At 40.0% G+C, this 25,864-nt stretch overlaps 1 protein-coding gene across 1 annotated transcript in view; it reads right to left on the bottom strand.

The window, feature by feature from the left end:
* dner (delta/notch-like EGF repeat containing) overlaps positions 1-25,864 on the bottom strand; it is a 188,440-nt gene that overhangs the window by 87,119 nt on the left and 75,457 nt on the right. The window contains exon 3 of the mRNA XM_052018121.1: positions 2,098-2,198. Coding sequence (XP_051874081.1) covers positions 2,098-2,198 — 101 coding nt within the window. The remainder of the gene's footprint in view (positions 1-2,097; positions 2,199-25,864) is intronic.

Genomic DNA, 25,864 nt, shown 5'->3' with positions numbered 1-25,864 from the left:
AGAGACTGCAGATGCTGGAATCTGGAGCAACACACAAGATGCTGGAGGAACACAGTGGGTCAGGCAGCATCTATGGAGGGAAATGGACAGTTGACATTTTGGGTTAAGACCATTCCTCTGGACTTCATCAGTACAGATGAAGGGTATCGACCCAAAGTGTTGACTGTCCATTTCCCTCTATAGATGCTGCCTGACCCACTGTGTTCCTCCAGCATCTTGTGTGTTGCTCAAAACTGCATCCATTGTTGTCAAATGTGAGGTCATCTTCTTTGGATCTAAGAAAGAACAGGCCAGAGAGAATACTTAATAAATGGCAAAAAACTAATACAGTGGAAGTGCAAAGAAATTTGAGTGTTTGTGTACATAAATCATTAAAATATCATTAACAGGTCGAGAAAATAATCCATAAAACCAAAGGAATACTGGATTTCATATCCAAAAAATTGGACTGCAAGGGCTATAGGTTGTGGTATGATGGTGAACATAGCTGCCTTCCAAGCAGTTGACCCAGGTCTGATTCCCGGCCATTGCAGCTTGTCGAGTTTTATGGGCAGGCACAGTAGTGTAGCGGTTAGCTTAACACTTTACAGTGCCAGCAACACGGGTTAAATTCCAGCTGCTGTCTGTATGGAGTTTGTACGTTCTCCCCGTGTCTGCGTGGCTTTCCTCCGGGTGCTCTGGTTTCCTCCCACATTCCAAAGACGTACGGATTACGAAGTTGTGGGCATGCTATGTTGGCGCTGGTAGTGTGGCGACACTTACAGGCTGCCCCAGAACACTCTACACAAAAGATATATTTCACTGTGTGTTTCGACGTACATGTGACTAATAAAGATATCTTATCTTAAAAACACCAAGGGATGTCACCAACCTGTACTGTAGCAGCATTTGTGGCCTTCTGACATAAAAATAACCAAGTTTTCTATCCCAGCAGGCCATGAGAGACCACAAGAAAATTTTAGATCCCTTTGTAAATCGAATAGCTTGCAAACAGAATCATTCATAGAGAAAAACAAACAGGACTAACCCAAGGACACAATTTATTTAATTGCATTCTTTGAAAAACAACTGTGCACAGAATTTGCAAATCTACAGATCCTGTTCATTTGAGTAAGAACTTTTCAAGGTGCCTTTAAGTTCAGAGATCTTTCTCTTCAAAATAAGTTTTCGGTAAAAATCGAAAAAAAAGATGAATTAAATTGAGGAATTCATGGACATATATGAACTTATTTGGACACAGAAGATACCATCAGAAATGAGAGGCACTGTGTTATCTCACATAACATTTTGCAGTTTTCTGCAACACCTTATTTGCTTGCATTTCTATTATTTTATTGATAGTGCTTACTTAGATTTTGAAAACTTCCAGAAGAATTCTAGCTTGCGATTTTAGCTCTGTAAGCCTTGACTAGATTTATCTTGCCCCAATAGGTTTAACTGAACGCAGGCTAGAAATTATGGTACGGCTCTTTAAAGCCTAGGTTTAGAGTACCTAGTATTGGTATTGGTATTGGTTTATTACTGTCACTTGTACCGAGGTACAGCGAAAAGCTTGTCTTACAAACCGATCCATGAGGACTTCTGGGAGCCATACCTCAGGAAGAATCTATTGGCCTTGCAGGAAATGTTGCTTGGATTTCACAGAATGATAGCTGGAGTACAAATTATGAGAGGTATCATAGGCTGCAAGCATATAGTGACTTGCTTAATGTTTTCAATACTTTATGGAGAACTGATCAGGTAGGTAGAACAAGACTACTTCTACTTCTCTTTTTGGAAGCAAGAATAGGGCACACCGTAAAAACTAAGACCAGTCTTTATAGGAGTGTAGTTCTACATGTAGATGATAGTAGGAATTGGGAACTCCCTTCATTTAGTGCTAGGATTATATTGAATAGCAGATAGACTTAAGTGGCTAAACAGGCTCCTGTTCACCTGTCCTGTTCTGTTTTTATGCTCCTCTTGCCCGTCCCCCTGTGGCTATTTATGGAGTGAGACAGCATGTTTTTCTATCAGTGGCTAAAAGGAAGAATATCTGTACTATGCAATTGGATTAGCCAAATGCATTCAACAAGAACTGAACAGAAATATTCTTACCTTACTGCAGTCTCTTCAGGTATTTCAAGAATAGATGGCTGACTATAAATTGATTCATTGGAGCTTTTGTTCCCACAGAGAAAATTTGAAGCATTGATGATCTGATTGATAAAGAAAAGATACAATTGTTAGCAGTCTCTTGAAGATATTTTTAGATACATAAATTTAAAAGCTAATTGACAAATTATTTAACCAGGCTAATCTGGTTAGTTCCTCAGTGGTGCATAAGCCATAGAAACAGGCCCTTTGCCCACTGAGTCCATAGCAACCATCACACACTCATTTACACAAATCTTACACTAATCCCATGTTATCCATGCCACATTCCCATCAACTCCTTCCAAATTCTACCTCTCACCCACACACAAGGAGCAGTTTACAGTGGCCAATTAACCTACCAGCTGGCACATCTTTGGGATGTGGGAGTAAACTGGAGCACATAGAGGAAATCCACATGGACACAGGAAGAACATGCAAAGTCCACACAGGCGGTAGTCAGGATTGGGCCTGGGACATTGAAGCAACTTTACTAACTGTGCTACCCAGTCTTTAGAAAACTCTGATGGATGTAAGATGTTCAGACCTTTCAAGAGTCTGACATTGGATATTTGATTAGAAATTTCCTCCTGTTAATTACTGGGAATAACAAAGCCATTGGCCTGAATCGCAATCATGGCTAACCAACTGTTCTGTGGAGAACCATCAGCTGACTGCAGAATGTGTGCTAGTGTGATCCAGACTTCTGCACTTAAGCACTATAGCGCAGGTTCCTCATTCTGCCCCTGGACTTACCATCAAATACAGGGGCATTCTGTAAATATTGAGCTAAGGGAACTGATACACTTTATATCTGGCCCTTCAGTCTTTTTCTATTCATTGACAGCACACCAGTAAGGCCAAATTCGTAAGAATAGGGTCACTGACCTTCATTAAATAGGTAGGTTTAGCTAAGCTTTTCGTTCATTTTTCTTTATCTCTCTGCATCTTAGTGTTTCAAAAAATTTACAGTGGTTCAGTGTCTTTAAAGTGAATGTGTCATGTTTTTTAAAAATTAATAATTAATAAAGTATTTAAATCAATTTCAGCATTTTAATGTCTCTGGCAGACTTATGACAGCACAGGATGATGCTGAGGAGGCGGCTTTGGATGTAACGTCTAAGTCTGGTCACTATATTTCATATTTCCTCACAACATAGAAGGATGCTGTTTGGCCCATTCAGTCTATGCTGGTTCACAAAACAATCCCAATCCCCCAATAATTTTTCCCTGTAAACTATTCTCCCACTTGTGGTTAGATCCACTCCCAGAGCAGCCATTGAACCAGGGCCTTCCGTTTCCTACAAGCTGTTTCCTAGCCACTGCCTCTGTCTCCCTCCCCATCCACTGTCTGTGGCTGAACCAAATTACTTACAACTATTTGTACACCGCTCCGAATCTGCCTTCTTCCACCTCTGTAACACCGCTGAATTCTACCTCCACCTGAAAACTTCAATGTCTTTGCTACCCACTGACTTGACTAATCCAATGTTCTCCTGACAGACTCTATGAAACGTAAGTACCTTTAAGAACTGTATACATCACATGGTTTTTGATATATTGTACTAATCACTGCCATTAATTGAGAGTTTACCATCTTCAAACTGCAGAGAGCTCTAATTTTGTTAGTTGCCTTTGCAAGCACAAGTACTTGCACAGAGATACTGCACCTCCATCTTGCACCTTTCATTAACTTGAGCACATTTAAAAGTTTGATGCACATAACCTAACTAGCACCAAATCCCATTCACCCATAACAAATATTCAACAACATATTTGTCTCCTTATCCTGAAATGCCTTAGGTTTTAAGTTCGCTTGATCTAAATTTCTTCATGACCTGAACCCATTTTGAAACCTCTTCCAGCTTTATTCCTCAGATTTCTGCTCTCTTCAAACGGTAGGCTCTTGTCCATCCATACCTTTCATCTTTCCACCACTGGAGTTGTGTGCCCAAAGGCTAACATCTCAAACTACCTTCAAAAAAATCTTCATCTCTCTCTCAAATCTATTTGACCAACTTTTTAATCTGTTCCACTGTGAATTGATTTCAGACTCTGCTTGATAAATCTCCTGTGAGGCATTAAGATGTTTTTCTACATTAAAAACACTCTGTAAAAACCAGTTGTTGTGAAGAAAGTCATCTTGCAAAAAAATTGTAGACCTCACAAAAAACAATGAAAATTGATTCTCTGTTTGGACTGTTCTATACATTGAATGTGTTTAAATTTCTCACATGAGTGTCAGCAACCCAGTCACAAATGTGTCCAGCTGTGCCAAACATTGTGATAAGGGAAGACCTTAACATGCTCATTGCAAGCACCATAGCCACAGACAATTCAATATTCAACTCAGACACATGAGAATTTCCAAATAACATCTGTAAACCACCTAAGGAATGGATCTGTCAAATTTAGCAGAACATAAGAAAACTCAAAATCATACATCGAACATGCAGAACTCTTATAAAAGTCATTTTATTCCCAAAGGCAAAGCATGCCAGGGGCTAAATCAGAAATGTACTTTGCTACACACTATGACATGACATGTGTACACTCAGCACTTTGAGAAACCACAGGGATTTCAAGAATATCACAATCCCCAAAGAGTTTCCCTCATGCGTCTGTGTCTCCTAACTAAAGAACGAAGGCCCTCTGCAGTGAATGGGTTAACAAATAAATAGTACAAGAATTTCTTTACTCCATGCAGCTAAATTTGTTTCAAGCAAATACTTTCTTTGGATAATGAAACACATGGCATCTAATGGAGTTTGCCAGGAACTTATCATTTGGGGATGTGCTTCATTAATACCCCATGGTAAGCAACCTTCACAATTGGAGCAATTTGCACAACGTTCCACTGGGCAGCCCTGTGCATTCTGTGTCCAGCTATCTCTGTGCATTCGTAACTATATTTGAAGATGTAATTGTCAATGTGATACACCACTGGAAATAGCAGACGCGCATGACATACTGAAACAGATGTTTCAATCAAATCTCTTGGTAGGTTTCCCTAGATAGTCATATACTAATTACTGTAGCACAATAAAATATACCTTTAAACAATACAGACAGTAACTGTGATTCATGGCTATGGAGTAAAGATCAAAGTAAGTGGATAACAATGTAATTATTTTCAGTATTTGTTAACATGATGTGACCATCACTGGCAAGGCTGGCACTTATTGCCATTTCTGACTCAAACATGTTGCTGTGGATCTGGAACCATATTCTAGCCAGATTGGGTAAGGGCCACAAAATTCCTTCCCTAAAGGAAATTAGCGATCCCTTGTGTTTTTACTACAATCTGGTAGTTTTATGGTCACTAATTGTGATAGTAGCTTTATTCGTTTTTTTTAATTCCACTAATTAAATTCCCCAGCTGTCCTGGTAGGATTTGAATGCACACTACGCCATTCAAGGCTCAGGAACATAAAACAAGAACACCTGGTTCCTCAAGCCTGCCCTGCCATTCAATGACTGTTCTCTGCTGCCCTCAACTCCCACTTCTGTGCCAGTTCCCCATAACCCTCAATTCCTCCATTTTTCAAATATTTATCTATCTCCCACTTTAGGTTTATCTAATGATCTGGCCTCCACCACGCTCAGGGGCAGAGAATTGCAGAGATTCTGAGAGAAGAATTTCCTATGCAACTCAGCTTTAGATGACTGGCCCCTTATTTTATAGCTATGGCCTCTTGTTCATGATTCTCCTACTAGTGAGAACATTTCAATATCTACCCTATCATGTCCTTTTAGATTTTTTTTATTTTTTTTATTTTTTTTACTTACAGTGTGGTAACCAGCCCTTCCGGCCCAAAGAGTCCACGCCGCCCATTTTTTTTTAAACCCAAATTAACCTACCCGTACGTCTTTGGAATGTGGGAGGAAACCAGAGCACCCGGAGGAAACCCACACAGACACAGGAGAACGTACAAACTCCTTACAGACAGCGACGGGAATCGAACCCCGATCGCTGGTGCTGTAATAGCATCTTATTAAGCGTCTTAGGATCTTATACATTTCAATAAGGTCACACCTTATTCAGAACATTTCCAAGAAAGCAACGAATGCAAGTCTACCTTTCCCTGTGGGCTGCCTTTCTCAGCTTCATGACATTAGAGGCACTGGCAGTGGAGATCATTAAAATTCTCAATATTAAAATATGAATACTCTTTGGCTGCTGACAAAATAGTGGTGACTGACTGCCCGCTGTAAGTATTGTCTGGCTTTGATGTACTCAAAAGACAAAATTGAAGTCATTGGGTTCTGTGCAATCTGTAGTAGTACAATGGTGTCTTGCTCACATAAGGCACTGGTTGCTATGAGGGCTTGCTCTCTAAATATTAAGGTGCAGAACTGCTTAACTAATCAGCTGTCTCAAGTGCTAATAGGGCAGCATGTGCTATTGTACATGTGATAGACCTCAGTGCACATTTTACCCCTTGGGGGCAGGCAGCACATGATATTGATGCACATAGGCCCCCAAGGGCACAAGCACATTGGAACATTGGTATTGGTATTGGTTTATTATTGTCACTTGTACCGAGGTACAGTGAAAAGCTTGTCTTACAAACCGATCATACAGGTCAATTCATTACACAGTGCAGTTTCATTGAGTTAGTACAGCATGCATTGATGTAGTACAGTGTAAAGTGTCACAGCTACAGAGAAAGTGCAGTGCAATAAGGTGCAAGGTCACAACAAGGTAGATCGTGAGGTCAGAGTCCATCTCATTGTATAAGGGAGCTATTCAATAGTCTTATCACAGTGGGGTAGAAGCTGTCCTTACGTCTGATGGTACGTGCCCTCAGGCTTCTGTACCTTCTACCCAATGGAAGAGGAGAGAAGAGAGAATATCCGGGGTGGGTGGGGTCTTTGATTATGCTGGGTGCTTCACCAAGACAACGAGAGGTAAAGACAGAGTCCAAGGAGGGGAGGCTGGTGCCCGTGATGCACTGGGCTGTGTCCACAACTCTCTGCTGTTTCTTGCGGTCCTGGGCAGAGCAGCTGCCGTACCAAGCCGTGATACATCCAGGTAGGGTGCTTTCTATGGTGCATCGGTAAAAGTTGGTGAGAGTCAAAGGGGACAAACCGAATTTCTTTAGCCTCCTGAGGAAGTAGAGGCGCTGGTGAGCTTTGTCTCAGCTGACTCTCTAATAGTTTTGGAACAGACTTTGCAGCCTGCTCCAGCACTTTTTCCTGTCATTACACCCCCACTTTGGAACAGTTCACAACTTAGGCAACATCTGAGAAGGAAATGAAGCATTTACCACATCATGGATATCCTTCGCATTCACCGTTACACAAATAAAAAGATTTAACACCTCCTGGCTTTCAGAGTGTGCATTCCTTTGGAAACAAATAATGTCCCTAATGATTGTGGGAGAAGTGTTTCCTGATGGAACCCCTTCTCACTTTCAAAGATGCTGCAGTGGAGTGTCAGATGGTATCTTTGGAGATGCAGGGGACCAGCCCAGCAGCATATCTAGGTCTCGCTATGCATAATGAAGCAGGTGAATGTCTTTCCTATTGCTCCATGTGCTTGCTGAAGAAAATACATGATTTGATGAGAGACACAGAGGCAGACAGGAAACAGTGGCCCTGATGTTGAAGGACAATAACAATAACGAATCAACTATGTATGCTGAGCTGCAATGGCAATAAAGATACAAAGGAAAAAATTGATTGCACTTGATTATACGAGGTAGAATGGCCATATCTTTGCCACAAGCGGAAAAAATGATAAATCAGAGATAAAACAGAGGGAGCACACATCACTATGAATCAATGGTTGGAGAGTACAGGAAAACTACTTTGGCCGCAAGCACTGAATAGAAAGAAGAGTATTAACCATCACTAATACGCTTGGCTCCACCGAAGTCATGGAACTGAACGGGAGGAGATGGGTATAACAAACTGCAGGGAAGTCTCTCACCTGTTCTTAATGCTAGCAATCAAAGACTAATTTCTCCCTTCGTGTTCAAGCAGAAATCCTGCCCATTGAGGTTTGGGTATTGCATGGTACATTGGTGCTCAAACATTCACATTGGGTCTATAAGAACATCTATGCTGTGCTCACAATTTGCCAGCCAATAGTTCCCTCAGTTGCCATTCCAAATAATAAACCTTTTTATTGATAATACTTAACTGTGGTAATGTTTGATCCTTGCTCACTCTGGTTATGGTAACCAAGATATTTACTACTTTACTACTACAAACACTACTACTACTACTAGCTAATCTGCCTCATTGGCATGCCTTAACTTCAATTCCAGTATAGCCATAATGTGTAAGTTTGATATTTAAGTTCTTATGACAGCTGGCCTTACTCTGTAAGTAATGTTGCTAACTTAGCAGCAACCATTTGCTAATTTTGGAGACTTTATATTGCTTACGTAATCTATTAAGGGCAGTAAACAGAGGGTAGAATTTTCTCATTGGCTTCTTTCAATAAATTCATGATAAAGTATTATGAATGAGGGTTGTCTCAAGCTATTGAAATTCAGTTCCAGTAAAGACAACTATATTGGACATTTGGTGCATGTAAGAAGGATATATATCTACCATTGGGAGTCCAAAATGAGGATGCCTCACATTATTAGGAGAGGAGACCTCTTTTTAACAGTTCAACAGATTAAAATAGCTGAAATAGACCAAACTCTGTGATTCTAACTTCTCTTTATTCAGTAGCCTAGATTTTCCACCAATGAGTAACTGTCTATCTCTTAATGGAATGTACCCTTTGCCTTCCAAAAACATACCATGCTAAAGTTAGATTCTGCCTATGATGGGCCACTGGGACCAGCCGCAAAGGCCTATTGGCTTCCGAAGATTAAAATGGACCTGTTGTCACCTATGGCTACTCTGGCCAGCATCGCCTTGATGGGTCAAATGGCTTTTAATGTTGTACAAAAGTTTGAGAAATATGGATGCTGGAGATGAGCGTAGCCACACAAGTCGTGAAAAACACAATGCGTGATGAATTTCTCTCATTTTCCTGTTGTTGCAAATACCTGTGATAAATCTTGCAAGGGCCAGAGGGGATAAAGAACCAGCGGAATGGCTGCCAGAGTATTTTCCAGCAAGTTGGATCGAGTAGTAGTTGGACCTGTATAACCTGAGTGGAAAATCTGAGCCCTTAGATGTTGCAGAATTAAGGCAATATATAATGGAATTGCTGAGCCAGCTTGCTTAAAGCTGCTATAAGAAAAAAAATCTATGCCTGCATTCCCAACAAATTGCAAACTCCACAGTGCTTTATTATTTCAAAAGTACCTTGACATCAATAATCCAGAATAAATGAATTTTTCCATAAACTTTTTCTGACCTTTTTAACACTTGTGCCAGAGAAAGGCAAGCTAATAAAGAGTAATGCAAGGTTTAATGATGTGAATGTTGCAGCTGATATTAATCTAATCAAGGGACACAAGGATCTCTTGAGGTGCAAATATCCATTTATAGCTGAACTGTTTGCGAATTCCACTATTGGGCATTCAGTCAGATTGCATGATAGTCAAATGGAAGACTGGGAGTCATTATGAGGCACGGCATTCAAAAACCCAGCAAAGGCTCAGGAAGATTTCCTCTGGCTAATGGTTATCAAAGTCCAGGGTGAAATAAATATGAGCAATACCCAGCTCCTAAGGGGACTCACTAGTAGACAAATTAAAACTGAATGTCAAGTTTCACTGAGAGATCCCACATGTTTCAGTCTAATAGGAATCATTCTTCTGAGGTTGGCTAGGTATAATCAAAAGATGCATGGAAAGACACAAAATATTCCTGAAAGGAAGCCTGTCTCTCATTTTAACCTCAACTTCACTTAATGGTTGTCTTTTAGTTTGATCGTCTCATATTTAGTAGTTTACAATTCATTCTGACAGTGCTACAGCAGAGTAGAGCTGATTGAGTGAATCAAGTTTGCTGATCACAATGCTGTTAGTGGCTGAGGTTGCTTACCTGCGCATAATTCAGATGCAACAATCACTCACCCACTGATTTTTCTGGAGGAATTCATCTGCTTTTACTGAGAGAAGTTGTTGCAGTTTCTGTTTCCCCCACTCTTTAGGTGGATTTTTGAGTGAATTAACTTTGCTTGCGACGCAATTGACTGTTCAACGTGAGCCACGTGGACCACCCCACCTCCAGCTCATTGACTGACATGATGCTGTCAATGGCTGCTCTGACTTTTTGCCAGATGATTCAGTCGGAACTGTTCCTATGCCAAGTGCCACAATATTTTATTGTTTGTGCTCTGTGCTGTAGGCACTGCTCCTTATATTTTATCTCCTGACCATTACCTTCATGACGTTAATTTTCAACAGCATAAATTCTAATGTGCAAATTTGAAAACCATATTGGTTGCTAGTTGCCAACTAGATTGTAGATTAATTTAGTACAATCTATAATCTTGGAACTGACTGAAGAAGTGCTTCTAGCAGCCTCTGTTGCATCAATAAAGATTTTCCAGCAGTATTTTGGCCCGTTCTCAGATTCGAAACAAAAGAGACTGCAGATGCTGGAGTCTGGAGCAACGTACAAGATGCTGGAGGAACTCGGCGGGTCAGGCAGCATCTGCGGAGGGAAATGGACAGTCGACGGTTCGGGTCAAGACCCTTTATCTAGCTTGGACTGGAAAGATTCTGTTAGGCAAAGGCACATGAAATACGAAAAATGTTCAGCAAGACATGCAGCAACTGCAGAGTGAGAAGCAGGGTTAATGTTTCAATGTGGTAATTCTTGAGAACTGGCAAACATTATGGATGTAATAGGTTTTAAATAGTCTTTCATCTGGGGATTGCAGGGCTAGAGTTAAGAAAGAATGTAAAGAAAGGTCTGTAATAGGGCAAAGGGCAGGAATGATTGAAACGACAAAATGCAAGATGTAAAGAATGGTAACGTTTCTGGTAAAGAAACTGGAGGGGTCCAAAGGAATTGCAAGGGAGGAAAACAAAACAAAACAAAACAGAATAGGCTGGAAATATTCAGCAGGTCAGGATGCACCTGTGGGAAGAGAAACAGAGTCAATGTTTCACGTGGGAGTCCAATATTGAATTCTAGAACTTAACTAACTGGATTTCTTGGTCAGTGTTCCTCCTGCTCTGCATTTCTCTACACTCATATTCTTTTGTCTCAGTTCTTTTGTTTATGTTGTCACTCTCTACTCCCATTCACTCATTGACCATGTAACCTTGTTTACATCTTATCCCCAGGGTCAGAGATATCCCTCTCCTTCACCCTCTCTGCAGCTTCACAAGCTTCTTTTGTCTCCTTTTCAGTTCTGACAAAAGGTCTTTGACCTGAAACAATGACTCTGCTTCTCTTCCCACAGATGCAGCCTGACCTGCTGAGTATTTCCAGCATTTACTGGTTTCGGTTTAGATTTCCAGCTTCTGCAATTTGTTTGCTTTTCACTTTTGCAAAGGAAGAAACCTTGACCAGTGTCTGCATGGGAGCTGTCTCCATGCTCTTTTGATTTTGGCATGGTGCTGGATTTGGAACAAAAGAAGGAGTACCTATTTACTTATTTCTGGACCTGGGCATCAGTGGCAAGATCAGCATTTATTGCCTATTCCTAATTGCTCTTGAAAAGCTGGTGGGGAGCCACATTCTGGTGAAGGTATTTCCAAAATTCTACTGGGTAGGGAGTTCTAAAACTTAGATGCAGAAATAATTAAGGTACAATGATGTATTTCCAAATCAAGGTGGAATGTGGCTTGGAGTGGAATTTGCTGGTAGTGATGCTTCCATGTTTTTGAAGCCCTTTTCTTTCTTGGTGATAGAAGTCATAGGTTTGGGACATGCTGGTGGAATAGACTGGGTGAGTAGCTACAGTCCAATTTACAGAGAGTTCACACTGCAGCTGCTGTGCGCAGTGTCGAGGGAGATAAGGCCATTGGAGAGACTACCAATCAAATGGGCTGCTTTTCCTTGGCTGGTGTCTAGGTCCTTTTGGACTAGTACTCATCCAGGCAAGTATTCTATTATGCTCTTGATTTGTGCCTTGCAGATGAAGAGAAGGCTTTGGGATGTGAGGAGGTGAGTTATTTGTTGCAGGATTTACATGGCTGGTCCAGTTGACCTTCTGGTTGATATGACTCCCAGGGTGTTTATGACAGGGCTATTGACAAGGACAGGTGGTTAGACTCTCCCTTGTTGGATATAACCATTGCCGCACATTTTCTGTGGCAATAAATGCTACTAGCCGCTTATTAGCCCCTGCCTGCATGCTGTTTAGGTCTTGCTGCATGTTGACATGGTCTGCTTTATTTACTGAGGAATTGTGAATGGGTTTGAACATTGTGCAATCCTCAGCCAACATTCCCTAATGAGTGATGGTTGGGGATATAGGTGTGCACTACATCCACTGATAAACCAAGGAGGCAAGTTTCCTCTCTTGTGAAGGGCACAGTTTCCTCTGAATTATAACTGACCTTCATTATAAATTCTCAAAAAGAGGTCAATCCAGAAAGTAATTACTTGAACATGTGTGCTTCTATAGTTTTACTTGTATGTCAGAATTGGTCAAATGTTACATTAAAGCTCCCCCCAGGGTATGTCTGAATTCACTGCCTAATACAGTAAACTTGTCTAGAGCTTAAAGGTTTCATGGAACATTTTAAACTTTCAGTAAATTCAAGGACAAGATTTTTGCCATTTTTTTGATTTCAGAGGTGTCACCCTCTCCAATTCTCCAGTGACAAAAAATCTTAAAACTCAGCACCTCTCTGAAAATACAACAACTTGTGCTTCTCTGTACCTCTAAATTCACAAAACAAATTTCTCGGCTATTCGGAGGAGTTAGTGAGCAATATGCAGCAATATACAGCAGTATCTATTCCACCATCTTCCCTCAAGAGAAAATTGTGTCTTGGGATGAAAGAAATAAAGAATTTCAGGGTCATTCTTTAAATATAGAACGTTCATGCAGATTTTCTGAAAACTATTCAAACTAAATCCCTTTAAGTAACTGTGCTGGCTTTTACTGTCAGTATCCCTGAACAAACCTGTTCTTCACAGACCCCATTCAATACCTTGTTCCATGCTACCATTTACTAAGATCATGAGTGAAGTTTTACATCAGTGATACCTTACTGTGCTAATCTCATATCTCTTATATCTAAAAATCTTTCAATCTGTGCCTTGAATATACTCAGTGACTGAGTCTCCACAGTTTTCCTAGTTTAAAACTTCCAAAGATTCACTATCTTTGCTGCAGAAATATCTTCTCAATGCTATCCTGAATGGTTAGGCCCTTATTTTGAGATTGCGACCAGTACTTCTCAACACCCCAGCCTTGGAAACATCAATCATACATCTACTTTGTTAAGCCCTGTTAGAATTTTGTACATCTGTCCAAGACTGCAAGAAATTGCAGCCAATTATGAATGTAGTGTGGTACATCACACTAACCAACCTCCTCTCCATTGACTCTGTCTATGCTTCCTGCTGCCTCGGGAAATCAGCCAGCATAATCAAGGACTACACCCACCCTGGTCATTCTCTCCTCTCCTCTCTCCCATCGGGCAGAAGATACAAAAGCTTGAGAGCACAAACCACCAGATTCAAGGACAGCTTCTGTTATCAGACTCTTGAATGGACCTTTTATACTGTAACATTGAACTTTTAATCTCCCAATCTATCTCATGGTGTCCCTTGCACTTATTTGTTTACCTGCACTGCACTTTCTCTGTGGCTGTAGCTGTAACACTAAATTCTGCATTCTGCTTCTTTTTACTCCCTCAGTGTAGTAATGTATGGCATGATCTGCCTTAATGTTCTCACAAACAAAAGTTTGTGTATCTCGGCACACATGGTTGTGTTTGTGTATCACACTGTATCTCAGTACACGTGACAATAATAAACCAATACCAATACCACTACATTTCATTTTCCAAATTCAAGAGAGTATAGACTCAGTTTGATTAGTCATTCCTCCTGTGATAAATCTGCTATCCCAAGGAATCAACCTGGTGAATCTTTGTTGTCCTCCCTCAATTGTAAGTATACCTTTCCATAGGCAGGGAGACCAGACGTCTGCCCAATATTCCACATGTGATTTCACCAGGCCTCTACATCTATATAATTGGTGCAATCATTACTCTTGCGCTTAAATCTTATTCCAAAAAAGGGCAACATATTGTTTGCCTTCCTAACTGTCTGCTGTAAATCGACAAGGATAGCCCTCTGAGCACAATCTCCTCTCATTCTCCAACTAGTTAAAAAATACTATGTTTTCCTATTTTTTTCTACCAATGTGTATAATCTCATATTTTTCCACATTACATTCCAAATGTCAGGCAATAAACTGCTGCCTGTAACTTTAAATGGACTGTTCTGAGGGAGTTTGTGGAAGATATGATGAACTTCATGGTAAAGGCTATGTTCAAAATGGTTCCAAAGAGAAAATTTCACAAGAGCATCTTGCCATTGAATCTCAGATCCAGGGGTAAATTTGCCCACTTACCATCTTTATGAATTTGCATTTCACAGTCCTCAACTGGATGTGAAACAGTGCTAGGAAAGCTTGTTAGTTTGTTGATTGGCAAGCAGGTTGAATCTATATACTGGAGCTAAATCGCAGGGATGTGACCTTGCACACAGAGGTGCATTTCAGTTTTATTAATGCACATAGACATCAGTCCCATTGGAGATCAAAGATCAAAGCAGTAAGATGTTACATGTTAGATGAAATATTGTTTAGATAAACTACCTCTATGAGCTATTCCAACATTTATTCATTAAAATTTTGAAGGATTTGAGAGTAACATGGTTCTTTTAGGGGCATAAACAGAGAGATAAGGAAATGGCTGAGATCATAAGCAAGTATTTGTATCAGTCTTTACAGCAGTAGAAACAAATGTCATTAGAAATAATGGGGAATGAAGGAACTGGAGAAACAGGAATCTAAAGACGTTGTGCCACAGAAACAATTGAGAATAAAAACTAAGAAATCCTGTGGACTTATGACATACATCCTAAAGTTCTTATAGAATTGGCTCCAGAGATAGTGGCTGCATTGGAAGTGAGCTTCTAAAAATGCCTTGGTTCTGGAAACTCAGTGTACTAGAAGTCAAGAAAAGGCAGATAAAGTAAATAGAGAACTATAGGACAGGGAGCCTAACATCTGTTATTGAAACAATTGGTGGAATCCTTTATTATGGAAATGCTAACTATGCACATCTAATACAAGTTGGGAAAAGTTAATGGTATGCTTAGTACATTAGTTAAGGGTTCAATGGATCATTTTTAGTTTGGCAGGCTGCCACAAGTTCTGTGATCAATGATCAGTGCCCTCAGATATTTACGATCTGTTTTGATACCTGGTTGAAGGAACAAAGTGTACGATAACAGAGTTTCCTGATTATACAAAGCTGGGTGGAAAAGACAGCTGTGAGGAAATTGCAAAGAGCCTGCAAAAAGATACAGACTGCTTAACCGAGTGGGCCAACAGGTAGCAGGAGGAATAAGAAGTGGCAAAATGTGAGGTTTGGCTCAAACAATAGAAAACAGAATATTTCTCAGATGGTGAGAAAGTAACAAATGTTGGTGTTCAGAGGCATTTGGGAGGCCTTGTATACAAAACACAGAATACTAACATGTAGATAAAGTAATTAAATGGAAAGACAAATAGTAGGCTGCCTTTTACTGAAAAGAGGAGGAGCCCCTGCTGCAACTTTGGTAAAACCACATCTGGAGTTCTGTATTTTTGGTCTCTATACGTATGGAGGCTTAGTTTTGCGGCTTTCTCAGGCAAATAGTGTTTACTAGATCGATTCCTGGGAGTGATTGTCCTATAGTCATTGGAGTCTTGGAGAATGAGAGGTGATCTCATTGAAATGTAAGATTCTGAAGAGGCTTAATGAGGAAGGGTGAAGGTTTGCTTCCCCTGGCTGACGGTCAAGAACTAGGAAGCATAAACTTAGAATGAGGACTACGTGGGACTGAGCTGGGAAGAAATTTCTTCAGTCAGAGAGTTGTGAATCTTTGGAGATCACTACTCCACAGTTCTATGAAGTCTTAACCACTGAGTGAGTTCAAGACTTAGATTGATATTTGGATTATAAGTTAATCATGTTCAAAAATCAATTTTTTGATCAGGGATCAGCAATTAACATTGAATGGTACTAAATGCATGAAAGACCTATGGTATATGTCCTTTTTAACCAATTTCTAAAATAGAAACAGACACAATGAGAAGAATAACAGGAACAAATGACAACAGCATCTTAGTCCAAAAGAGACTCAGAGCTGGGAGAATGAACACAAACAGCTTATACATATTTAAATTAACAGGCATCTGAAATCAAGATTCTTAGCAATTTATCCAACCTTAGATTCAAAGCCAGGTTCTGGAGATTAAAAAGTAACAACAAAAGCAAGTCTCCAGGTATCAAGAATGTTCACAGCAACCTAATTAAACTCGGACACAGCAATGCAGCCTGACACATTCACCAAATGGGAATAGAGGATGACACTTCTGACAGATGTTGGCAATGAATTGCTTCCTATTGGCTCAATGGAATACAGAGAAGAGACAGGTCGCTGGTGCATGCAGCCATAACAGATGCTGTCAACCTTTGAAGATTTTCTCTTAGATTTTCACATTTATGTTTTACTAAAAAAAACCTGACCAAAGGAATTCTTTCAGATGTATTTGCGATGTTACTCCACAAAGCAAATAATTATTTCTCCTGGGTAATTAGTACTAAATAGGTATTGAAATTATATGGTGGGGCAGAAATTCATTTCTGCCGGAATCCATGTGATAAAAAAACTAAGCCGGAAGAATTGGCACCATTCTGTCCTGGTGCTGTCATTCAGGAAAGTCATGTGTAGACCTCATGCAATAGTTCATTTGCTTAAACAGTGGTAATAATCGTTTTGTATGAGCATTCGACAACTTAGAGTAATTTCAGGAGTCTTGCAGTCCAGCTAAAAAGAAACAGTATAAATTGAGTTCACAATAGCATCTCTTAAAGGGGAGGTGCCCACTGAGTACAGTCACTGTTAAAAGTCAACGTACAGTTTGGGGAGCATTGAGTAGCAGAGTGGATAGATGAATTTGGGAATGGGTGTATTGTTTCTCTGATGCTAGCCTGGACATTTTTTCGGAAGGGGTGGACACCAGCAGAAGTTCCTAGATGCTTAGGGATCCAGGAAGCCATCCAGGACAGCAATAAAGTGACAGCGAAAGACAGTGTTACCTTAAGATCCTCACCTCCTACTTCTAGTCATGTTGGACATAGCAAAAGCCCTCGTAGTTAACAAAAATATGATAGAAAAAATAATCTGCAACCCTGGCAGCTTTGAAGAGTACAATGAGGTCAGTCTCCAACAAATCACAGGGTTTAGAAATCCTTGTGAAAACTCAAGGTACTGGATGTGCAACTGACTTTCAGATTATATTGCTTGTGTAAAGTCAAGTCAAGTTTATTGTCATATGCACAAGTACGTGTATGCACAAGTGCAATGAAAAGCTTACTTACAGCAGCATCACAGGCGCATAGCATCAGAGACATAACATTCACAAGGAAACATAAAATGAACATAAATTATACAGGAAAGAACAGAATTAGAACAAAAAAACTGTAGTGCAAAGTGGTCATAGTGTTGCTATACTAAGGTAGTGAGGTATGTGTGGCTCACATTGTGACCCTTTGCATATGTGCAGCTAATTTTGACTCATCATGGATCAAGTGAGCATTGTACGATGTTTAACATCACTGCTGCATGCACTGCGAAGCTAATGCATGACTCAACCTGGAAAGTTGCATAAGTTGGGCATTAATTTGCGGATCATGAATTGCAATAGAATTTGCGCACAAATGGGGATGAATAAGACAGTAAAAAAGTCATGAACCATGTGACTGAATCTCTTCCTCTGAGATCCAACTTAAACAGTATAATGTCTTGGTTCACTTCCAGGGTTATTTTACATATTTGGACAAGTTTTTCTACTGACTGGCCGAGAATCAACAAGAAAATTGAATGGGACGTCATGCCCATCTTCAGCAGACTCTGAGTAAAGGTGTGTGAAAATCTGTTCAGTAAAAGAAAAACAATGCTAGAAGAACACAGTGGGTCAAACAGCATCTGTGGAGGCAAAAAGTGGGAGTCAAGACCCTGCATCTATGGAGTAATGCTAGTGGTGTGCAATCTTCATAGAAATGCACTATTTGCATCATACCTCCACAATAAAAACTGGTCTCCCTTGTGTTAATTCATACCTCCACAATAAAAGCTGGTCTCCCTTGTGTTAATTCATACCTTCACAATAAAAACTGGTCTCCATTGTGTTAATGGGACCCTAAAGTAACTTGCATATTATGTGCTGACAGCCAACATCTGTTGCTGATTGACGATGCAAAAACCAAGAGGATCTGGGGACAAATTCCACTTCAATTCTGCAGTGAAGGTCATTAATACAAACAACTGGCAATGCACAAGAGATGTAAACAAAAAGGAGACAAATGAGATTATTAAATGAATGTTTTTACAAGCTCTATAAGCTAAGTGACATAGTTTAATGATAAAAGCCTATATGTTAATAAATTATTTCTAAATGTCCCATCAAGCTTTTTATGCAACAGGAGAATTTATAATTAAAATCTACATATTCATTCGATTGACCTCTCTTCACAATCCCATCTCCAGAGGTTCTCCTCAGAATCCATGGTTAGAGAGCAATCAACCTGGTCCTGTTAAGAAATTTCTTTAAGTCTTAAAACGCTGTCCAATTCTGAAGTTTGTCAGAAGCTTCCTATCATTCCACAGCCAACACCATAACTTGGTCTCAAAGCTAGGATATACCATTTTAATGTTACAAATATCTAACTCTGCAATTGATCGTGATACCTTCTCAGTTCTGGTGCCTTTTACTTTTTTATATTTTCTTAGATGCCTCTCACATCCTCTTTGTAAAATGGGCCAAAGTTCTGCACAGGACTCTAACAGTGATTTAACAAAAGTCTCCACAGTTTAACAATACTTTTGAATTCTACTCACCCAGCCCCACTGGTTTTCTGGAAGCTTTTCATGACTTTGATAACCTGCATTGCCACTTCTAATGATAAGTGAATCAATATTTCAAGATCCTTTTGTGCTTCCACCCTGTTTAGACATACATTTTTCAAGCAGTGGGTGGGGCCTCACTTCTGAAATATTTAGCTAGCTACATAATAAATATTATGGGATGGAAAGTAGTCTGGGGTTAATATTGCTTTGAAATAGATATCAGGTTTTTTTTGCATCCTTGTATAAAGCCACTTATCTGGAAGGTGACCTAAAGTGAATGAGCCAATAAACAGAAAGAGCCAATAAAGATTCTTTGATAGAGTTTCCTTGATACTCATCTTCCACCCCACCAGTCTCCGCATTCAATAGATCATCATTCATAATTTCTACCAGCTCCAACATGAGTCCACCACCAGACAATATTCCCCTCTCCACATTTTGAAGGGACCATTCCCTTCACAACTCCATAATCTGCCTTCTGTGCTGAGTGTTTCCAGCATTTTCTGTTGTTATTTCAGATTTTTAGCATTTGCATTTTATTTTGATTTTCAAGATTCTTTTGGAGTCCAGTGAAGTATTTCTTCTGCAAAACTTTGACTGGCAGTCATACATGCAGGTTGGGGAAGGGTGCTGTTGAATGTTGGGTAGGGCAGATCCAGTGCCTGTCTTGTCACTGAAAACTAACAGTCAAAGAAATCCATTGACAGGTATCACGCATCTAATTTATATATTTGCCTGGCAGGCTTTAAAAATGTGCTGCAAGAATCTGAAATTGGCATCACTTCTTGAGACAACAGACATGGTCAAACTACCTTTCAATGCTAGTGAAGCATTGTGTCCATTTTGCCTATTACTCCATCATGGTTTTTGGTCTCATTTCTCTACAAACATTAGGCTGTGAAACTACTGTATGTGAACAATTATTTTGCTGTGCCACACATACACCCAGATGTACACAGGCTGGCATCAAGCCTGAAACCCACTGCCAGCTATGCCAAAGAAGCTTCTGTTTAAACATGTAAGGCTAGTGATTAAAAGAACCATTATTTATATGCCACTGCGAGTAAAGGAACCATATCTTCTTTGAGGTGCCCTTTTCAGAACTTCTAAGTGACCTAACACTGTATGCACCATGCAGTAAGTACACTCAGTGCACTAGGGACTTTGCCATTAATCTGCAGTCTTTGGAAGAGGCTACCTCTGAAGGTAAGTTTATATTCCTCAATTCATTTCTATCATGGGGTTGAGAACAGTAGAAGCACTCCACCAAGTGGCATCTTTAATTTGCTCTTCTGCAAACTGTACCAGTTATCTTATGAATATATGCCCAACTGATGGAGCCTTGTGTCTATTTGAAAATAGCTTGGAGGATAAAAATTCTGTGCAGACATCACTTTCTCAGCCAGAGGAAGAGAGGTTTTGGCAGCTCCATACTTTTAGTACACAGTACTTCACAAAGGTCTTGGTAGGATATACAGAGTGGGATAAAATATTTTGAAGGGCCCCTTAAAGATTTTCTCACTCATCTTTATATTCTCTTCTTTCATGTTTTTGTCCATAAGCCATTTGTTCTCAGGGTCTCTTACATAAGCCCTCATTCGTCTTGTCAAATGAGTTCCATAACTGTGAAGGTGAAAAGCCTAAGGAAAATATATCCCTTGCAAGTAACTTTATAAGAAAGGCCTCTATTTATGTTGAGTTTTTCACAACTTTAGGACATCCCAAAGCTCACTTTGGGTAGAACTGCAGAACCATAAGTATTAGATTGACCAACAATGGAAAGGAATGCAAGACTGGGCAGTGCACATAACAGGACATCAGCCCATATTGTGCACATGTTGTAGATGAGACTTACCCCATTTGAATAGCAATAGTTATGACGTAGGAAGATACGGCAATAATTTCCAACAGGAAATTCCTATATTCAGCAATAGGTGACCAGATTCTGGAGATGTTGGGTGCAGAATGTGTATTGGCTAAGACACTGCAACTCCTTGGCTCTTTGAGTTGTCCCATGGTCCCAGTGTACTGAAGCAGTAAAGGGAGGAATATATATTGGCAGTTCACTTTTCCTTGTGGCTCTGGTCTATAAATGTGATATTTCTGACTATTTGCAGTACATGTAATATTTTGAGGCATATATATATATATCAGAGTGTCAAAAGTGACAGATTCATGAATTAAAATTCCTAGCTGTTTTCTTCCTTTTATTGTAAGCACATTTCAGCTGCATATTTTACATTCCTCTAAGCTCTGGACTGCAATGTTTATTTCCATTTATTTTAATATACATTTTATATATGTACAAAGTTGTTCTAAACTCTTAATATACAGTAGTTAAATACAACTATATAACAACTCAGCTTTAACTTTGCTGACAATTCTGTGTGTTAGAACTGAGATATAGTAACCAGGATGATTTAGGCTTGCAGTTAGCTAACTCCAGGCAGTTTAAGTGTGTGCATAGCAGTCCAATTCACCAGCTTCCTTTCAGGATAATGCCATCTGCTAATGGCACTGACCTCTGCATGTGAGCTGCCGAACATTTCACCATGTTAGACAGCTAGGAAATCTTTCATCATGGTATGGCCACAGTATAGATTGCCCTTTGTCACTTCATCTCTCTTGGCCTTCATTTTTTAATAAATCTGCTCAATAATTTCAAAAGTATGTAGAGGAATGTATGAGTCATTCTTAAATCTGAAAAATGAAACATTCAATTAGAAAAGTGTTTTCTTTTGTTCACTAGGATAATGTGAGGGTTAGAAGTTGTACTGTACTATGCTGAACAGTTTTTCCCAGTGCAAGTCCTGCCATTTTATTAACACATTGCAATAATGACCTCTGAAGTAAATAGATCATCTATCAGAATCAGAATCACATTTATTATCACTGACATATGACGTAAAATTTGTTTTGTGGCAGCAGTACAAAGCAAAGATATAAAAATCTATAAATTGTAAAAATAAATAAATACTGCAAAAGAAAGGAATAATGAGGGAGTGTTCATGGGTTCAGGGATCACTTAGAAATCTGATGGAGGAGGGGAAGAAGCTGTTCCTGAATCATTGAGTTTGGGTCTTCAGGCTCCTGTACCTACTCCCTGATGGTAGTAACGAGACGAGCGCATGTCCCGGATGGTGAGGGTCCTTAGTGATAGATGCCACCTTAAGTTGCCTCTTGAAGATGTCCTTGATGGTGGGGAAGGTTGTGCCCATGATGGAGCTGGCTGAGTCTACAACCCTCTCCAGCCTCTTGCTATCCTGTGCATTGGAGGCTCCATACCGGGCTGTGATGCAACCAGTCAGAATGCTCTCCACCGTACATCTATAGAAATTTGTAAGAGTCTTTGGTGACATACCAAATCTCCTCAAACTCCTAATAAAGTAGGATTGCTAGTGTGCTTCTTTGTGATTGCATCAGGATTGGCTACGGTAATGCACCGGTTAAATTACTGGACTAGGTACCAAATTTCTGGGTCATTGATTCAGAAATATGAGCTTGAATCCCACATAGGCAGTGGGGGAATTTAAATTCAAGTAATTATATTAACATGAAGATTTTAAAAAGCTAGTTTTAGTAAGCATGAAATGACTGGATTGCTGTAGAAAACTTGCTTGTTCAACAATGCCCTTCACTAAAGAAAATCTGCCATTATTACCCAGTCTGGCTCATGTATGATTCCAGACCAACTAATGTGGTTGACTTTTAACTGCCATATTTATTCAGGACAATTAGGGAAGGACTATAAATGTCACCGGTGTCCACATTTGGTCAATGATTAATAAAAAGAAAATTGGGTGCTTGTTTCTCATGGTTTTCTGTCTGCTTAAATTAAAATGGGTGGACAATTATTGGCAAGGGATCACATGTCTGAATGTGTGATATATGAATCCAGTGGCTCCACACCAGGGGCTGAGTGGCCAACTCCTGTTCTTGATCTGTATGTACCTGAGTTTTTGATGATATCATAGCTTGGCCAGTGAGGTAACCCAGTAGTCATTGATTATAAACTATTTTACAATATTTTTTACATGTTGTAAACTGGATAAAGGCAAGCTCCCAAACAGAATCCTTCCAAACAGAATGCTGATCTGGTGGGCTTGGAAGAAAATCTCCAGATGACAGATGCTTTTAGACAAAGGTTACAGAATGCAGTCAAGTGAGCTAGCTATAGAAAACACCGAGTTGATGGTTACAACAAAACTATCTGGGGGAGAAAAAGCAATTGAGAATTTGCAAAATAATATCACAAGTGGAAGGTGCATTTGAGATACTACAGGAAACATTGTTGACAACTTAATATCCTTGGAAGAAAATACTCTTCATTCTGTGACAAGTTTGAGCAACTAAATCAAATTATCAGATGAAGCTGGAAGATCCCCAAAGTCACCAAGCTGGAGCTAAGCAGAAGGCAGAACAGATTTCAAATAAGAGTTTTCAACAACGTGGGATGGTACAAGAGCAAGGCAACGCCTCAGTGTTGGAAGTTAAAATGAAGGAGAAAAAACCACTACAGAGGAAGTTTCAACCTGCCCCATTAACCAGAGAGAAAATGATGAAAGCTTGCAGGAGAGAGGGCTACAGAGGGAATGGCTGCAGAAAATTACTAAGAGTCTTCCACACAAATTGATGCTGGCTTCCTTCAAGGAAATCTTCAAGGATTGCCATGGATATTAGAGTTCCTTTCTTTTGAATCTCAGGATGTCATTATCAATGGTAATGGGAATGAAATGGCTGCAGTATCAGCATTGGAATGAAGCCATCGTATAGAAGGGGAGGACTGGTCCATTGATATTGTGGATAGTATATTGAAAGTAGGTAACACAAACACATGACCAGATCTGAAGATAGTTATTGCACCTGAGATGCCAAAATGATACAATGGAAGATGAACAAGCACAGGACCAGATAAGCAAAGAACAGTTGTGCATGAGATTCCAACCAGGACTACAAGAATGGGAACAGCATGGTAGTCTCGAGGCTGGAAATATGTTTTCAATCTGAAGATAGGCTGGTGCAAACTGAAGACAGACACCAAGCAAACTTAGGCAGTTTAAAAAGAACATGGACAATGACTCCAATCATTCAGATTACCTGTGACATATGGCCGTTACTTAGGAAATTTCAGATTGAGAGTACTTGGTCCACAAAAGCAGTGACAAGTTAATTAGCAGCATTTCCATTCATAATCCGGGCAATGGAAGATCAAGGCTCTGGCAACCAGTGGACTATCGGCCCTCCCAGTGTACTGTAACCCCAGAAAGCAAGATTGGCAGCGGAGTGTTCTGCTGGAGGAAGACCAGTTTCCTTTGGAGTGTCAGAGGCTGAGGGGAGACCTGATAGAAGCTTATAAAATTATGAGAGGCACAGATAGGGTAGACAGACAGAATCTTTTTCTCAGGGTAGAAATGTTGAACACTAGAGGGCATAACTTTAAGGTGAGGGGGGAAAGTTTAAAGGAGATGACTGGGGCAAGTTTTTTTTACACAGAGAGTGGTGGGTGCCAGGTATGCGCTGCCAGGGGTAGTAGTGGAAGCAGGTACAATAGTGGCGTTTAGGTAGGCATGTGAATATGCAGGGAATGGAGGAATATGGATCATGTGCAGGCAGAATGGATTAGTTTAATTTGGCATTGTGTTTGGCACAGACATTGCAGGCCAAAGGGCCTCTTTCTGTGCTGTACTGTTCTATGTTCTCTGTTCTAGGAAGAGGCCCAGATATGTGTCTCAAAGGGAAAGCAGTGCATTGGTTCCTAACAAAGGCTAAAATGGGAAATAAGAAAAAGGCAGGAACTGAGAGAAGAAGATGGAGAGTTACTATAGACTTCATGATAGTGATGTGCCCAATATTTGTTGTATTTATTAACCAGAGTTTCTAAATGTTGGTGGTCCAGTTCATGCAAGCTGCATACATCATTAAGATGCCATCAAGAAGATGGCAAAGCACAGCAAATGCAATCAATGTTATGCAATTTTGTTAATGATACATTTAAACAACTTAATTACTAAACCAGATCTCAGGACATAGAGCTTGATACATTTGTTTAAAGTCTCCAGGGTTATAATAGACTGGAGACCAAAATTTTTCTGATGCTCAGACTATCGCTGCTTCACTTCAGAACAGGGTACTTGGAGGAGACAGCTCAGTGCCTGACAGGAGCAGGGCATTTGGACACTGATGCCTTGTACTAGATTCTCCCATAAAGGAAATAATTCTCTCCACATCTGTCCTGTCAAGACCCTTCGGGATCTTATGCTTCAATTAAGTTGCTTCTCACTCTTCTAAAGCCCAGTAGATACATGCCCAGACTGTCCAATCTATAAGACAACTCATGCATGCCATGCCCTAATCTAGTCAACCTTCTCTGAGCTGTTTCCAATGCATTAACATCCTATCTTAAATAGGGAGAAAATACTCTACATAGTACTCTGGATGTAGTTTCACCAACGCCCTCCTGTGATGCACCTTGGAGCATCTCACGACATTAAAGTGCTGTGTGCCATTACAAATTGTACTCTGCTGACTGTGTGTAGAAGGAAAGTTAGCTTGACACAAGAGACACAGTCCTGATGCAGGGTCACGAACCAAAATGTTGACTATCCCTTTGCCTCCACAAATGCTGCCAGACCTGCTGAATTCCTCCAGCAGTTTGTTTTTTGCTTGAAAATTAACTAGATTTCAGGGGCACCATTGTGACAATTAGTTGTCCTGG

This window comes from Pristis pectinata, chromosome 6 (genome assembly GCF_009764475.1).
Source record: "Pristis pectinata isolate sPriPec2 chromosome 6, sPriPec2.1.pri, whole genome shotgun sequence".
In the NCBI taxonomy this organism is placed as follows: domain Eukaryota; kingdom Metazoa; phylum Chordata; class Chondrichthyes; order Rhinopristiformes; family Pristidae; genus Pristis; species Pristis pectinata.
This window is presented reverse-complemented; position numbering and strand designations above follow the sequence as displayed.